General features: G+C 46.1%; 1 protein-coding gene across 1 annotated transcript in view; it reads right to left on the bottom strand.

Moving 5' to 3' along the window:
• CTNND2 (catenin delta 2) overlaps positions 1–18,194 on the bottom strand; it is a 938,499-nt gene that overhangs the window by 18,655 nt on the left and 901,650 nt on the right. Inside the window, exon 21 of the mRNA XM_049648272.1 lies at positions 402–528. Coding sequence (XP_049504229.1) covers positions 402–528 — 127 coding nt within the window. The remainder of the gene's footprint in view (positions 1–401; positions 529–18,194) is intronic.

Raw genomic sequence — 18,194 nt, 5'->3', positions numbered from 1 at the left:
ATGTCATTCTAGAGCAAGAAACAGCATGCCCTTTCTCCACTACTCTGTTATATTCCAGTGATAATCAATACAATGTTACTCAAACTATTCCAAGTTGGAAAAAGGTGCACAGAAAACCCTGATTTGCAAACATCTGACAGCTGTCTTTATTCTTGTCGCTGACTAAATGCAGATCTAATACCTGTTAGAGATGTTTTGAAATCTGTTTGAGAGATTTGCTCTGAGTCTGTGTAAACATAACACAAAGTCACCACCGCTACGAAAGAAAACAGACTCATTTGAGACTTCTAGCAAATGTCCAAGTCGGACAGCTCTCCTCCTGCGGGAGTCGCCTAAGGGGTGGGAAGGAGGGCTCTGGGGCCAAGGGACAGCAGGCCTGGCTGGCTACAGGCGTCGCTTACCTGAGCGGTTGTTGGGAGACACACGCACAGGGGAGATGGAAGGCGTGCGGGAGGAAGAGTAGGGCCTTTGCCGATCCCTCTCGATGGTTGAGGATGAGGCTACAAAGTGATACTGTGACCATCCGTCCTGCAACAGACAGCACGCTCCCATTAAGTGGGGAAGGTGGAGTGATTCTTCATCACCTGACCTTGCGACGTTCCAAACGCTAGATTTTGCAAAGCATTTCTGCAGTCTGTCAAAAGAGATCACTGAGCCCTGCTCGATCTATCATCAAGGTTCACAGAGACAAGTGTGAACAGAGACCCACCTTGCTCCCTCCAGACAGCCTGACATGGGGCGGGCCTGCTTTCCTTCCCAAACGTTGAATAAATGGCCAGAAGATTTGAACGAAAACATGATGCTAAAAATGTTAGATGACCTCACTGGAACTGTCTCATCTTTACCTACCTGCTTCCAGCTCTGTCTGGCCCTCTTTTCAACTGCCTTGAAGTCTTCCAAAAGTATTTACGCTTTTTATCCCCGAGGACCAATCAGTTTGCGATCACAATGCCAAGCAGCATCTTCCCTGCCAGGTGATCCCCCATTTTTGCTTCCAACCTCCTTGGCCGCCAACGCCCCGGCCCCACCTGCTCAAGGCCTTTAGCGTGACCGTCACTGTGTCTTCACGCCCAGATGGGTATGTTCTCTGGTTTAACCCAGGAACTATATTGTTCACTTTAGAGCATATTCGAAATGTGTCCTACCAATTAAGTCTTCCATTAAGCCTTCAGTTAATATACAAAAATGCACATGTACCATTTTTTCATTATAAAAGCCAAATAAACACATTGTACATCATATTTTGTGAATTTAGAAAGCATAAAGAAGAAAAAATATTGCCAGGAGTTCCACCCTCCCTTCACCCCGGCAAGAACTCATGTTCATGTATATCCTCCCAGTGTTTTCTCTTTTTTAATTTAACTTCATTTGCATCGAAGTCATATGTCAAAGGGACCTAAAACTACAACAAAGAAAAGCAGACACCGGCCTCACCCCCACTCCTGCTTCATAGAGGCAACCACTTCAACTCTTCTGGCTTTTTCTGTTTCTGATTATATTTAGATTTTTAAGGGACTCAATGTTCTATAAAGAATCGTTGCAAGCGTAAATAGACGGAAGTTAATGAAGAATGAAATTCATACTCACTTCAGTATTTCTGTCTTTGTTTATCTAATTCTTGTTCCTATTCTGTTTGGCTAGTAGGAAAAAGCCAAGGTGAGAAGTATGTTATTTTAAAAGCTATTATCTAGCGCTTACCTAGCACTACCTTTACCACAAGGCAAAACTTTCTCAACAATCTCATAGGCTGGATACTATTATCCCATTTTAGTCAGCCTTAGACAGTTAATGGGACACCTAAGTCAAACACGAAGCAAGTCAAGAAATATTAACACTGAAATGTGGCACACTTGTAAGTATTTGAAGGGAGAATAAAGCAAGGTTAGGGGATCGAGGAGCGTGGAGTGTGGAGATGCTGGTGTGGCTAGTTTATGGGATATGGTTATGGAATGTGTGTTGCTCTGGGACCACTTAGCATTGCAGCAGGGACCTGGAGGATGATAAGGTGCCAGGTACCGAAGACGCAGGCTGGGGCTTCCAGGCCACGGGAAGAATACATGGGAACGCGGGTGGACGTGGGCTAAGCGCATGTGAGAGCCACCAGAAGTCCCTGTGGCTGAGGAGCGATCAAGAGGTTCCAGAAAGATAAGAAGCCTTCGGAGTGACTAGAACAGTTTGGGGAGAGTAGAACAGAAGCAGGGAGACCACGGAAGAAACTATCCGTTGGACGAGGGAGACACAACTCTGGCTTGGATAGCGGCAGATGATGAGCAATGGGCAGATATGGCATCTGTGTTGGAGGGTTTGCTGATGACCTGGCTGTTGGGTGCAGGCGAGAGGAGTCAAGCTTTACCCCAGTGTTCCTGGTATGAACAATAGGGTACTGGAAGTACTATTTACTGAGACAAGGAATACTGGGAGAGAAGTAGCTTGAGGTGTTGAAACCAACTGCCATTTGGGACAAGTTGGGTAGAGATGACTGTGACATGAAAGAGAAGATACAGAATAAAGCAGAATCTGGAAATCAGGGTTTCAAGAGTGATTTCAGGGCTGGAGATAAAATTTTGGAGTTGAGCATAGAGATGTTATTTGAAACAAGGAGAATGGACAGAAATGTGAATGCAGATAAAGGAAGAAAACAGGGGACACAGGAATGAGTTCTGGGATACTCTAGTATTTAGAGGGTGTGAGGAGCCTGAGAAGGGACAGAAAGAGCTGGGAGGAGGACCAAGAAGGTATGAGATCAGGCAAGATTAGGAAAGCTGATGGGTGAAGGAGAAGACCAACCGGATGAGAGGCAGGAACAGCAACTGGCAACTGGCCTGGGGAACATGGAAGCCATTATGACTGGGGCAAAAGTACTTTCTTTGGTCAGGTTGGCAAACATCTAACTGGAGTGGGCTCCACAGATAATGAGAATTGATGAAGGAGAAGGGTGAGCACAGACCACTTTTGACAAAGTTTTATTATTAAGGGGAGTGGAGAAATGGGGCTTGGAGAGACTTGAGTGACAAGAGGTATTTTCATAGATCACCTGGGAGATACTGAGCATTTCATTCTTTCCTTGGGAGTGACTCAACAGAGAGGAGGAAAGAGCCGGTGATACCACAGAGGAAGCGAGAAGTTGCAGGGAATTTCAGGGAGGAGCGTGGAGAGGATTTGGGAACAATGGGCTCGTGCGCCATGGAATAGGAGGAGGACAGCCAGGTAGTGTGGTCACAGATGCAGCAAGGAGGCTGTAGATTTGGTGGCGGGAGGCTAAGGACATTCTCTCATGTTTTCTTGCATGTTCTCTGGGTGGGGTGAGAAGTGAGGTCATCAGCGGAGCGTGAGGAAGAGCTGGAGGTTAGAGAACAAAAGGGAGGAGGGGGACAAAAGAGAGGAAGGAGGGAAGGTGTGTGAAATGGTTCTTAAGGTAAGTGGGGGGCAAGCTGACCACGGCCAGGCGGTCTGGAGGCCAGAATGCTGAGAGGCGACTTGAGGCACGTGGCAATGAATTTACAATGAGACCACAGGTTCGCATCGTTGCTTATTTTCTCCAGCCAAATTCAGCTGCCCTGTGGCAGGTGTGGAGTTGATTGAATTGGATGGGGGTGGTCAGGAAGGCAACCTGGAAGGAGACAGGGAGTGCAAACAGAATGTCATGGAAGCCCATGGAATCTACGCCTGGGACAAAGGAAAGTGTAAATGTTGAGGAGATGGAGAATAAAAACTAGTTGGTGGCTGCAGATCCTAAAAGGGTCACAGGCTGCTGGGGTGAGGGTACTTCACAGATGCTGGTTTTTCCCTTGGGGAGGGGCGTGGCAAATGAAACAGCCACCACTTGAGAGGGCAGCAGGGTGGCGGGTGTGGGGAGCGTGTGTTCAGGGATATCCCAGCGTCAGAGCAAGAAGAAGGGGTGGGCAAAGCATACAGGGGATTTTGCTGATAGCAGACCATGGGCTAAAGGGGGAAAGGAATGGGAAGCAGGTGAAAGAAAGGTGGGTTACTGGGGCAGATTACTGGCTATCCTGAATCTTTAAATGCTAATGGTCCAGTAACAACAGATGGCCCAAGAGTCTTGAGCGATGCAATTGTGGTGACTGAGGTGATCAGGGGTGGAAGGCATAAATCCTCCTCAGAGAAAGGTGGGAGTATGGCATGGTAGGTAAGGGGTAGGTGTCAGGGTAGAAGGAGAAAATGTCTCCATGGGAATTTGTGCATTTCCCTTAAATCCTCTGTCAGGTGGTGGCAAGGATAGGGAAGGGGCAGTCTTACAAGAGCACGTGCAGGATGGGAGCTATTTCAAAAGCGTATGCATCCGAAAAAGTGTATTCATGTATGGGAACAATTTGAAAAATTGTTTAAAAAATATATTCCTTTCTTTTGGAGGTAAAGCTCTGTTGACCACAAAAATCCTTGAATATGATCAACAGAGGCAGATCATGTTGTGTTTGTTTCACAATTTAGAAGATATACTTCGGGGTTCCACATAGTGGTTCAGGAAATAGCTTTAATCAAAACCTTGGCTTCTTCGGTCATGAAGAAGTCACGATGCTCCACATGTCATTTAAGGTAAATAAAATATTTCCCAATAAGTCTATCAGCTAACATTTTGTACGTTTTAAGACCAAAGGAGGCGCTAGAGAGAAATGTGGCACAGTTCTTGATCTGGTTGGGTTTTACTTGGTGAGACGGCAATGGATTGCTCAACGTCTCTTACAACGTCTCTTACAACAAAGCATCTTTTTGCTCAGCATTTCAGATTCCATGATGCTTAGATGACAATGGGACCATGGAAGTACTTACATCTCAGGAAATACCAGGAAAGCGCATACTGAAACTGCTCACTCAGGAAGAAACTCTTGTAAGGATGCACCAAACAAAACCTTTCCAATCCCTCGTAAGACCCGATTCTGGGAATGCAAAGGCATGACAGAGATGTGGCCTTGCAGGGAAGCTGTCTGTGGGTGAGGGGATTAGCACACACTTGAGGAGGATGTTTAGAGGCTCTGAGAAGGCCACCCTGCTTCTGACACTTCTGCGCAATGCCCACGACTTGTATGCATGTGAACACAGAAACTTTGAATGGAGGTCGGAGGAGGGAGCCTAGGGAACAGGGCACAGTGGAAACCCAGTTAAGGCTCTTGATTAGAGAAGTTTCCCGAGCCACTGCAGGAGCAAGGAGGCGTGATCTGGTTACAGCTCATGTCCACCTTCTCTCTCATTCACCGATCCAGAGCGAAGGTGCCGTGACTAAAACATGGAACTCTCACATTGCTACATGCAACCATGCCTAGAAGGGACCCCACAGTTTTAACTCTGGTTAAACTGGTAGGAACTTCCCAATGTCATGGAAAACAGTGTATCAGATGCTACAGATGACGGTACAGATCAATCAGTAAGTTATGTGGAATGATTAATTACCTTGAGAAGAAATCTCATGACCCTCCAGATCTTTTAGTGTATGATTTTTTTTGAAATTGCAAAATTGAACATTTTTTTCTGAAAAAAAAATTTTTTTTTTTTTTTGCTTTCCAAAGAAGAAGGGAAATGAAGCCATATTTTCTTTGGGAAGTTATTGCTAAGCTGACATTCCTTTTATCCAAATAGCCATGTGTGTACTTGTTATCTAGCCAGCTTGCAATCAATTCATTATTCATTTACTTCCCAGGGCCACTCAGGAAGGCTTGAAGTGGTTTACATAAACACACACAACTTGGGCACATATCTTTTACATCACTTGCCTCTTAGATTACTATTTTTTCTTCTTAAAATTTTAACTCCCTGTAGACCAGACGCTTTTTCCTGAATTTTAGTCTACCAGGTGCTCGACCACAGTCCCCATGCACATCACCCCTTTGCCTTCTAGGTGTTCGATAAGAAACCTCAAGGAAGAAAAACAGAATGGAGGACAGCCACAGCAAATAGGAAAGGGCCGTTAATCCTTAATATTGACGATAAAGGACTCTTTCAACGTCTGTCTTTCGCCTCCAGGAGAATGACCGAGAAGTTGTGCCCTTCAGCTCAAGACCCAGCCAAGCTGTCAAAAAGGTGATATGATATCTGTGCCTCAGATTGGTTTTTATTTTTAACACATTAAACTTAAAACTAGAGGTTGTTCAATTGTTCCAAGTAGATAGAGATAGAAACCTGAAAGAGGAGTTCAAAGTCATTGAACTTTAAATTGCCGCCAGGAATAATCTGATTTTCTTTATCTTCTCCTTTTACTGTCCTTCTACCAATTTCAGTCTCTGTGTTAAAGTTCCCAGCCTGTTTCTTTATGAAACTGTATTATTCCCCAAAGCTACTATCACCCGTATCGGTACTTTCAATGGTTCAGGGCTCGTGAGAATCCGGGCAACGTCTTTCTTCATGGGCTCGAAACTGGTCTTCACCATATGTGCATCTGGTGGTCACTCCATTTAGTTCTTATGCATCTTCCCCTTAAGTATTTGGAGGTCTCCAATGTATAGGAATATTAAGTTTAGGACCATCTTGTAGATACCTCCAAGAAGACTGATGGGAGAGACTTCCACTAACAGATTTCAGATGAAGGGACAAAGTGGCTTCCAGATTGGTCTACATGAGGGTAGTGTAACACACACCTGCCCCCATTTTCTTACTCTGGAAAGTGTGCAGCACAGGTCAGCATCTGAATCTGTTAGGTCTGCGCACAAAGGCTAGCTAGAGCTCTTCGTCAAGGCTGAAAACTGCTTTCACCTGGGGCCTCTCTGTCGCCCGAGAGCTGAAATGAGAAGGTCGCCAGGAATCAGCCCTTCTCCCCTGGTCTACGTGAGTATCACAATTCCGGGTAAGCTCTGCCTCCATTTCTTTTCCATAAATTAAGGGCAAAAATAACTCAATCAGCTTGGGGAGGTTTCAAAATAGTAATGCCTGGGTCTCAGGCCCTGAGATTCCCATTTAAATTGTTCTGAGTAGGGCCCGGGCATTGGTATTTTCAAAAGCCCCCTGGGTGATGTAGGGACAGTGACCTGCTGGTTTGTTGAAGTTTCTGTGCACAGGCCGTGGTGACTAATAGGGATTCAGAATACGTTTTCAAGTGTTGAATCCTAGGAGGCCCTGAATGTCTGACTTCCCTGGGGAATGTCAGAAAAGGCCTTCTCAAGGTTGACGTCTACGGGAACAAAAATAGGTCCCAACCTCAGAGCCGAGAGGTGCCACACACACACACGGAACCCCAATCACACCCGATTACCCAGCACCCACCGGCCATGTGATTCAATGTTGCATGTCTGCACCTCGGATCAGGCAGTCCCACAACCTGGCACAGCCCCTTCCCTGCCTCTTCCTGACAGATCTTACTTATCCTGCACACTTTGGTGCGAGGTAAAGAGGAGGCAGGCAGTACCTGTTCATTAAATCACTATTGCTAAATGGATTATGCCTCCCAGATTTGGTGGGGGGGGGGGCCTTTAGCATTGCTATTCTAGATTTTTTTGCTTCACTATGAACAAACTACTTTGCGATCCCGCTACGGACCGCCGCGGTCCCGTCTCCCCAGCTGCGAGGTAGGGTCGGGCCTTGCTTATTTCTGAAGCCCAGGTCCCTGGGCATAGTACCTGCAACACAGAGAAGCTTAAGACATAGTAGTTGGACCCAGTGATTTAAGAGGACTGCACTGATTATTGTACAAAATGATAATCAATGTCATAGGCTTTATAGCCAGCCTCTATAGTTCTTATACTCCATTGTCCTGTAACAAATGAAGGTTATCAGATCTTTATGAGGTTTTTATTCTAGCTTAGGGCAACCTCATCAGTATCATCTTCTGCCGTCGGTATAGCTGTCTTTTACGACATGCTTACCGCTGGGCTGAAGGCTGTGTTAGTTTATTTAGGTAAAACGGCACTTAAAAAAAAAAAAAAAAAAGCCTACGGCTTGCCTGCTCCATTTTAGATGGTAATTTCTTCCTCAGCTGCCACTGTTTCAGTGTGAGGTATATAAAACAGCCTCCTCTTTAACCATCTTGTAGATAATTTGAGGCACCATTATACCTGCCACATCTGGCCCCAGATGGGTGCTGATTCCATTCGTGGCTCTCAGAGCACGTACTGAGCCCACCCCCATCTCTACCACTCCCTGCAGCACAGAAAACACCAGCACCTGTCCACGGCACAGACACTCAGTTCTCCGCAAACACAAATGCTCAGGAGAGCCAGGAAGGAAGGGGAGAAGGGAGGACGTGTCATGTTTTCTGTTAGCTTTGCTCCAATTTCCTTTAAGGTTGGGTCCAGGAGCCCATACCTATTCCCGGACTGTGCTTCCCCAGACTGAAGGGATGGTTTTTGAATGGGTCTCCTGTGGGGACATTCCTGGGCGGGGAACACTGGTGCCCAGCGTCACTGCCCCAGAAAGTGGGATGCAGGGCACTCCGACAGGAGGTGTGGAGAGCAGTTTGGTAAGATGGAGTGAAGCTGAACCATGGGGGAGTGTTTGAAGATTTATCCCCCGACCCCCCAACTTCCAGGAAACATCCTGTCACCCAGCTGAGCCCCCAACCCCCTGGCCTCCATGCTGAATCAGAGAAGTGATGCAGAAGGACAGAAAGACACTGTTAGATGGAGGGGGAGGAAAAGGATGAGGGAGAGAGGTTACCCCATGTATATACTACAGAGTTTAAAGAGATGGTGGAAGGGTAAATATCTCAGGGGCTGTTGAGAGGATCTGGTGATTAGAGAGAGAAAAAGGGCTGGGGCGCCTGGGTGGCCCAGTTGGTTAAGCATCCGACTTCGGCTCAGGTCATGATCTCATGGTTCGTGAGTTCGAGCCCTGTGTCTGGCTCTGCACTGACAGCTCAGAGCCTGGAGCCTGCTTCGGTTTCTGTGTCTCCCTCTCTCTCTCTCTCCCTGCCCCTCCCCTGCTCACACTCTGCCTGTCAGAAATGAATAAACTTTCAAAAAAGTTAAAAAAAAGAGAGAGAGCAAAAGCGGTGAGATACCAAATCCTCAGTTACATAGTTCAGGAGATGCGGTTAAAGGACATGGAATTTCACCTGAATTCCCTAGAAGTCTCTGACCTCTGGAATAAGGAACGCTTTGGAAACTAGACAGCAACAGGTGGAGGATGATGGAGTGAGTGAACACCCATCGAATGGTAAGTTAAATGGCGATGTTCCCATTTACAGCTCCATTTTCAAGGTGACTTTTGGAAGTCTTCTCTTCTATACTTAGAATTTAGATTTAACAAATCTTTTCTAATGCTAAGTGACATCTCTGACTTGGACAAAAGCTTCAATCGACAACTAACCTGAAAATGGAGAACAGTTGTTATTTCCACTGAGATAGACGGCAGTGGGAACCCAAGATACATACTAGGACACTGTTAGCCCATCTTCGGTCATTGGTGTTTTTCCTCCCTTTTGAAAACAGCTCTGGAACGTCCTTAATCTGATGAGATTTTCTTGGCCTCTAAACAAGGATTTCTCAGTAGGCACACACAGACTATTTGATTCCGAAGTAACAAATACAAGTTCTTTGCGTTAGCCGTCCTTGAAGGCTCTCAGTCCATAAAGCTTGTCAATTCTAATTTGCTTTGAGTGACCTGAGATAGAAAGGAAGTGTGGTAGAAACCCTTTGGGCTTTTAGCAACCCAAGCGCAGTCGCTCATTCAAACCGGAACGCTTACAGCTTGTTTCTTGCACGCACTAACAGGCCTTCTTCATCAGGAACCTATTTTTCAGATGAAGGTCAAAACATGAATTGTTGACATCCTTTGAAAAAGGCAACCAGCTAAGATATTATGGCTCACTGAGGAAAAACTTGATTGCTCAACATTGTGCCAGTTTTCCAGTCATTTTTAAGTGGAATAAACCCATTAATGTAATCACATGAAGCAGAGAGAGAAGAGGTTCCAAATTAGTGGTAGTTATGCAAACGTATTTCCTATTTCAATAAAAGGTATTATGTAGAAAAAAAGGGAAGTAGGGTATTCGCGCGGCGGGCATGATTGAAGCCCAGGCCAGAGTCTGCATGTCAGTGAAATCTCAGCCTCCCTTTGCTGTAATAAAACAAGCTCCCATCTCTTTTTAAGGTAAAGTGTTTGTCAAAGATTCATTAAAACTAATTCCATCAACAATTCGACAACAAAACCTAGTAGAGTTAAATATTTAAACTAAATCTTAAGGGCCAAAAGGGAGTATTTGCAGTTTAATACAGAAATAAATACCACCTGACATACCAGTTGCTTTCATTAGTTTGTTTCAGCTCTGGTGCTTCTAATGGAATTTAATTAAGTTGATTTGGATACTTAAAGGTACAGTAAACACGGAGAAGCTTCTTCTGTAGTACAGATTTCCCCCTCTATCCAAAAGTTCACTTGATGCCATTTTTCCCTTATGAAGGACTTACCTTAGAACCTGTTTTCACTAAACGGAAGAAATCCAGAGAGGATTTCTGCTTTTATGAAATGGAAATTGCTGGTTCACTTTACACGATTTCAAGTTACAAAAGGTTTTATAGGAGCACTCTACTTTTGGATAGTGGGGGAAACCCGTACCATCTTTTTTCAAAGCAAATACCAAGTAAATCTATTTCAGGAATTCAATTTACTGCCATGGGTCTAATTCTGAAGAATCAAGATGACTGAGAAGACTCAACAGGCTGGAAAGAAACTTATAGGATTTGGTCAAAGAAAGCGTGCCATTGTTAACGACCAGTAGTTAACTGGTACCAACAGAATGCAGGAAAAACGCTCAGAAAATTGAAGTAAGACCGGTTCAGTCTTTTGTTTCCCTGGTGTCCCTTCTGAGGCCTTAAAACAAAGACCTGAGGTGGATGATCTTTAACAATGCCCTCTGTGTTCCAGTTCGTGCTGCAAAATCAAATTCGGGGTGAACTGAAGAAAGTCCAGTGTTTGACAAATTCAAATGTCTCATCTCTAGTGCGCCCCATTCTGACATCTGAAAAGTCAAGTCTTCTACATCTGTACTCATCAGTGATCAGCAAGTTCAAAGCTCAGTCCGGGTCCCAACCTTGATGTCTTCCCATCCCCCCCCCCTACTGAAACGTGCTACAGACCGTGGACATGGAAGCAGGGTCACTGAACGCGTCCTCTGCTAAGCTTCAGCTCTAGAGTGGGGACATTGCTGGGTTTATTTAGTAAACATTAACAAGTGCCTGGGACTGTTCTGGGCACAGGGGCTAGAACAGAGGGAGGTAGCAATGGCTCCTGAGGGGGAGATAGAGGGGAGATGGACATTTAAGATATGATCACATTACTTTTCTGGTAAGAGCCATGAAGAAAAAGTACAAGTAATTATAAGGGTTCTTTACTAGCCTTGGAGGGTTGGAGAGAGTCAGGGAGATTTCCTTGAGGAAGTGACCATTAAAATGAGATGGAAATAGACAGGCTTGGTGGGAGAGGAGAAAAGGCATGTTTTGCTGAGGAATGAACCTATGCCCATGCAGTGCAAAAGCCCTGAGGTGGGCACAGCTTTGTGCCTGTAAGGAAGAGCACAGACAGGAACTAGGAGGCCAGAGTAGCTGCAAGTGACTGAGAAAAGGTAGAGGGAGGTGAGCTTGGAGAGACGAGTAAGGCTTTCTCTTGAGAGATACTGGAAGCTACTGATGAGTTTTAAAATTTTTTTTTTCAACGTTTTTTATTTATTTTTGGGACAGAGAGAGACAGAGCATGAACGGGGGAGGGGCGGAGAGAGAGGGAGACACAGAATCGGAAACAGGCTCCAGGCTCCGAGCCATCGGCCCAGAGCCTGACGCGGGGCTCGAACTCACGGACCGCGAGATCGTGACCTGGCTGAAGTCGGACGCTTAACCGACTGCGCCACCCAGGCGCCCCCTGATGAGTTTTAAATCAGGACACTGAAAAGGCTAGAACTGGATTTATAAAAGTGTATTCTGAATGCTTAATGGACAACAGGCTGAAGATGGTAAAGTAGATTCCACAAAACCAATCAGGCAGCAACTGGACCGGGACTAGCGGTCCACCATGATGGTGATGGAGGTAACGATGGGAGAGGTAGCTGGACTTGAGAGATATTTAGAAAATAGACCCTGTAGGGCTTGGTGGAAAGTACAGTGGAGATAAGGAAGAAAGAGGTACACTGAGATAACTCCCGGACTTCTGAAAAGAACAACCAAGTGGGTGCTCTTTACTGAGATGGGCGACAATGGAAGAACAGATTTGGGGGAGATATGGAGAGCGGCTTGTTGGATGTGTGGACTGTTAGAGCTTGTGATCTACTGAAGTCGAGATGTCACATGGTCATTGTGTATATAGGCTTGAGTTTAGGAGTGAAGACCATGTAGAGAAATAAATGTAGATGCCATTGGCATTCAAATGTATTTTTAACACAAGGGAGCAGATGAGCTCATCTATAATGGAAGGAATAGGGAGAAAAGCAAAGATGCCTCAGGGAAGACCAGGGGCCCGCACAAAAGACTGAGTGGGAGTGCCTTGGGAGGTCAGAGAAAAACCAGGCAGGAAGGAGTGGGGGCAGAGAAGCCCAGAGGAGATCATGCAAAGAAGGAGGAGATGGTCAGGACTACTAATCGCTCATCCAAATCCATTTCCTTTTGTTCCTGGACACACACCGAACCCCCATGTTCCAGCTTGCCTTGCAGCTTCCTATGGCTGTGTGATGGGGATCTAGCCCATTGAGGGCGGAGGGATGGGGATGTGCCATTGCTAGTATGGTGGCAGGTCTTACAGCCTTACACATGGTAGGACTCTGGGCTCCGGGCTCCTGAACGTCCACAAAGAGAAGAGCTGATCTGCCCACGTGAACACCTGTCCAGAATGGTTGCAGGAACAGGAAAATAAACTTCTATCAAGTTGTATCATTGGACGTTTAGGTTTGCTTGGCTCAGCTGGAAGCCTTCCCTGATGAACATGGACAGTGGAACTGGTTGAACACTGTGATCAGGAGCAATTTCAAGAGAGGCATGAGGACAGACGTCATGTCAGATTTTGGGGGTGAGAGCCTAACACAGAAAGTGAGAAAGCAGGCACGATACATGAACTCCAAACCTTCTAGAAACGTGACTGTGAGGGTGGGAAATGTGAGGACAGGAAGTGATGAGGCAGAAGATGGAGGAGGATGGGCAGGAGAGGACATTTCTTGTTTTTAAGACAGAAGTACAGAGAGAATGTGTCCCCACAGAGGAGGAATGATGATTGGGAGAGGCGGAAGAAACAAGAGGAAAATCAACAGAGTAAGGTTCTCACTCAAAGAAGATGTAATAGGAAGCATGGATATTAAGTAAGAAAAACATATTTTGGAATAGGACTCAAGAAAGAGAAGCATAAAATAAAGCAAGCAAGAAATCACGGCTGAAGTGCCATGGTGTATTTGGAAAAGTTAATCCAATAGGTAGATATTTACTTCTGTATTTCCACTACGTACAACAGAGCTTGGGCTAGAGTAGGGACTCAATAAGCATGTGTTGGATGAATGAATGAAGTAACTAAGGATGGCCATTTGCTAATAGGAGTATGATGATGGCTCCAAGAGAATCACATGTCGTTAAACAAGAAGGGAGAGATGATGGGGGTGTTACAGTACAGACTGGTGCCGAGGAAAAAGCAATTGATGTGTATTTTATATTTTTGATGTTGTCTATTTCAGCTTCATCACAGGAGGCTGCTGACAGCCTGTCAGGGGCACCGTGCTACAACAGAACAAGGAGCAACAACAGGAAATGTCTGAGGTGTATCCACACCCCATGACCTCCTCACTTCTTCCCTGGGGTGCAGCCAATATACCTTGCACTGCTCAAGTGACAAGAAGTGTCTGAAAAATTACTGTCCTTCCTCATTCCCCACTGAACTGGTCTCTCTGCATGGACCAAGGATTCATGGACACGAGACAGTCTTCATAATTGAAGCCAACTGGAAATTATTGTAGGAGGATTTTCAATTTAATGAAAGCACTGGGGGATCTTCTGAAGAATGTGGTTTTTGTCAATACTGGCCACCAATACCAAAAGGCCATTGGTGTTAGCCCACCTCATGTGAATGTGGTGGGCGTAAGCATCTCAGTAGCCTTCTCTTTCATTTTCCCACTTTGCAATAGAAACTCTGTTTTTTGGTTAGCCTCGTTCTCAGCTCCCCTGCAGGGAGGTATGGCCATGTGACTAAGACCTGGGAATACTGAAGCTATGCCCTCCTCTTCTCTCTTCCTCTCCAGCTGCTTGGAATGTGGACACAGTGACAGCCAATGGTGGAGAATGAACAGAGACAGTGAATACTGATAGAAGGAACCAGAAGCCCTGGTCTGGGAGGTGTGGTGTCAGACCAGGACTGTTACGCTCTTATGCGAGACAAAAGACAAAACACGGTCTTCAGGGTTAACATGTCTCAGGTCCAGAATCTACAAGATCAGGCTGAGAATTCACTAGAGGGCACAGAGCTTGCAAGTGGGGAGAGCTTCCTTGGAGATGGTTGATGGGCTGGGCATTCCCCACTTTCTCTCTCCTGAAGCCTGGGGAGCGAACTACCCATTCAGCATGACCGTGGACTCTCTGGAGGACGGGGTTTGCAGGGACTGGTGTCTTCAGCAGATACACAGACTCAGCGGCAGAGATGGACTGATCATGGAGCTCCAACAGCTTAGATCCCAGGCCTATCCACTGCCTGAGCCCCTTCCAAGACCTGTCCAGAAATGTATATTCGCAAAGCCTACGCTTCTTCTGAATCCAGACTTCCAAAACTACCTATGCTACAGAGGCAGAAAACCTGCACCCACCCTGACTTATGTGCAGTAGAGCAGGGGAATCCTGAGGCTGATGGAGAAATCAGAAGAGTTAGCTGGGGGAGGCTAGGCCCAGGCCAGGGTTCTCAGTTGCCAGGTGGTTCTTCTGAGCAAACCACATCACTGCTCCCATGAGAGAAGGACCAACGACGGGCTAAAACCTCACTGGTCAGGCTGGGCTATGCTCGCCTCTCTTCTTCCTTCCCTTCCAGAGCCTGGTGGGTGGATGGGGTCGGGACAGGGGAAGGGACAGCTTAGGTGAGGGAGAGATAGGAACGGGGAAGAAACTGATCACACTCTTTCTGCTCAAGCAATTAAGGCTCTCAGAGACATAAATAACATCATCCCAACTGCTGTCATCCACTAAAAAACAGCAGATAAGGTTCAGCTAATTGCTTAAAGTAAGAAACAAGAATGGTTGTAGACTCACATTAAACTTAGGGAATTTTCTTGTTCCTGATTCAATCCTTTTTCCCTGCCTTTGGTCTCTGGGGTATTTTTGTGGGTTTTGATTTAAAATGTTATGGGTAAAGCCTCGTGGAAGAGTGGAGGCACAGAGGAAATGTTCAGTTTGGGCGCCGCTCTGCAGGATTTCCCGACGTGGACATCCATCCCAGCAATAGCTATAACTTAGTCACTTCTTGTTTAGCAACTGCCATGTGCATCGATTTCCACTTTTGCACAATTGATTTTTGCTTCTCTTCCCATTTGTGCCTTTGTTTTTGGACAGATATCATATGATGAGTGTCTGAGAAGTGTCTCAGAGAGGTCAGGGGACCTCATGAAGAAAGACCTTATTTGTCGATATAAACGTCAACAAGCAAACACCCGGATTTATGGAGGAGACAGTATCATAGCTGAGTTTAACCTCCGCCTGTTTGTTTCTTACCCAATTTGACATCAAGTGATTTAGAAAAGAAAGAACCTGAGGAGTTGCGATTATAAGTCTTGAGGATACTGGGCTTGGGTTGTTCTAGAAACTGGCCGAAGTCCTTATGTCCTTCCAATCATCTCTTGAAGAATTTTTCCAGCACATTAGAAAGATTAATAAATTCCTTGATAAAATGACAGTTCTACATTCAGTAGTTTAATTTATGTCTATAAAGGATTTACTGCTTTCCCATCAACATCTCAGATACTCGCAAAGCAAAAATCTACTAATTTTCAAAATGGCAACATGTGAAGGCCCTTCTTACCGTAAAGCTTAAAGATCAAAATTTTGAAATTTTGACACTGTTGTGTTTTTTTCTTGACAATATTTCAAAACCGCTTTCCAGTTCTCACTGGGATCCAGTACTGATTGTAAAATTCTGGGGCGCCTGGGTGGCTCAGTCGGTTAAGCGTCCGACTTCGGCTCAGGTCACGATCTCGCGGTCAGCGGGTTCGAGCCCCGCGTTGGGCTCTGGGCTGATGGCTCAGAGCCTGGAGCCTGTTTCCGATTCTGTGTTTCCCCTCTCTCTCTGCCCCTCCCCTGTTCATGCTCTGTCTCTCTCTGTCTGAAAAATAAATAAACATTAAAAAAAAAATTAAAAAAAAATAAATTTTTTTTTCATGTTTCTTTATTTTGAGAGAGAGAGAGAGAGAGAGAGAGAGAGAGAGAGTGAGTGTGAGGTGGGGAGGGGCAGAGAGAGAGGGAGACACAGAATCCAAAGCAGGCTCCGGGCTCTGAGCTGTCAGCGCAGAGCCTGATGTGGGGCTCGAACTCATGAACCACGAGTTCAAGACCTGGCCGAAGTTGGACACTTAACCGACTGAGCCACCCACGTGCCCCTCCAGTACTGATTTTTTCAATGTCTAGCAGGTGAGGATGACGAGTCCATGACTCCCGTTTGTGGCAGAGGGACCATGGGCTCGTCTGTGCATTGTGGCCTCCCCAAAGCAGTGAAAAACCACACAAGGGCTGTGTCCACTCTCTCATCCTCTATGGTCTGGACATTGGAGGAAATCTGCAGGCATCCCTCACCCATCTATAATTACTTATTGATTTCTTGTTTTGTGAGTGCAGTGATGGCAAGAGCCAATGAAATGAACACGGCAGCAGTAAGAAAAGGGAGCCCCTGTGTGAGACGGGCCGTGAAGGGCATGACTCCAATCCTCCCTAAGCTCATTAGTCACTGGCTGAATGGTGCGCACAACCTGAGAGTCTATCTTCCCGACAATAAAAGGAAGGACATTTAAAGATTCGTTTTATGTTCTGCTTCTCTCATCCCAACGGCAAGAATGAATACAATATCTCTATCCAAAGAAACACGACTTTACTCGGTTTCAAGCACAAACAATTTGGCATTCTGGGAGACACCAGCTCATTGTGAAAGATAACTGATGTTTCTGGGTGGGGGCCACGATAGGAGTACAGCTGCGAGAACACTGGGCAGTGAATATTAGTGGAAAGAAATCAGTCTGGTTTCTAACCCAGATGATTGTCAACATGAGGGCGATTCTGACATCTGATCTGGCTTTGATTTGACTCCTGCATTTATGGACCAGGGATTTTAATTCACTCTTGGACAGGTTGAGTGGATGCTGTTCTCTCTGGAGCCCTTCGAATTTCTTAGAGCAAACTAATAAGGCTCGGTATCATAAGCTAAACACTGTGACCCCCTCCTTGACAATAGGGACTGTTCTCTCCCTTTCCACAGTCTGTTTTAAGAGCCCAGCATGTTTTCTAAGCAGGAAGTCCAGGCAGAAGCAAAGCAATGCAAGAACAAAGGTACGTTTCCCTCATTCCTGATCCTTTTCTTTCTGCAACCGATACTCAGAGGCATTTTCGCTGTGGTGCCCTGAGCCTGCCTGCAACGTCTGCTCCATCTCAGGATATATCTGTGCCTCAGAAGACGGAGCGGGCCCACTGTGCCTGGAGGGCCATGATTTCTCATTGAGTGATCACCCGAGGAGGGTCCCCCTGGCATCACACGATGGCCTGGGGTGACTGCAGGTTGCCAGCGAAGCTTTTCTTGGGACCCTCTGGGGTCGTCTTTGTGGGGCACAGTGGCCTTACCAGCTGAGTGCCACTGAGACCCAGAGACCAGCACGTGGCCTGGAGGTACAGAGAGACAGAAATAACAAAGAGCTGCGGTGCTGAGCTGGAGATCTAGGAACGAGTCCCACGCAAGACAGATGCCGTGGCAGGTGGCAGGGAACCTCCTGGCCGGCAACCTGACCGAGGGGCCAACTGCAATGAAGGGGGGGAACACCAGCCAGTGAAACCTTCAGGCTTGCTCCTTGGAATCCCTTATTAAGAGGTCATTTTGCCCTAACATGAGCGCGAGCATCGATGACCTCGTTTGCACTTTTACTGACTGAATACTAACGTAGAACCGTTTAACTATGATGGAAGAAAGATTTGGATCCAAAGCCTAAAAACAATGTGCTAAATCTGGTTCACATCTGAGTCCCAGCGATAAGCAAGCCTACATTTTCAGTGACTGCTGGGTACAAGAACACTTTAAGGCAAAACAGGCCATGGACATTTTAAAACCCAATC

Source organism: Panthera uncia, assembly GCF_023721935.1.
Source record: "Panthera uncia isolate 11264 chromosome A1 unlocalized genomic scaffold, Puncia_PCG_1.0 HiC_scaffold_17, whole genome shotgun sequence".
Lineage (NCBI taxonomy): Eukaryota > Metazoa > Chordata > Mammalia > Carnivora > Felidae > Panthera > Panthera uncia.
Note: the sequence above shows the minus strand (reverse complement) of the source record. Positions and strands in the feature narration are given on the sequence as shown.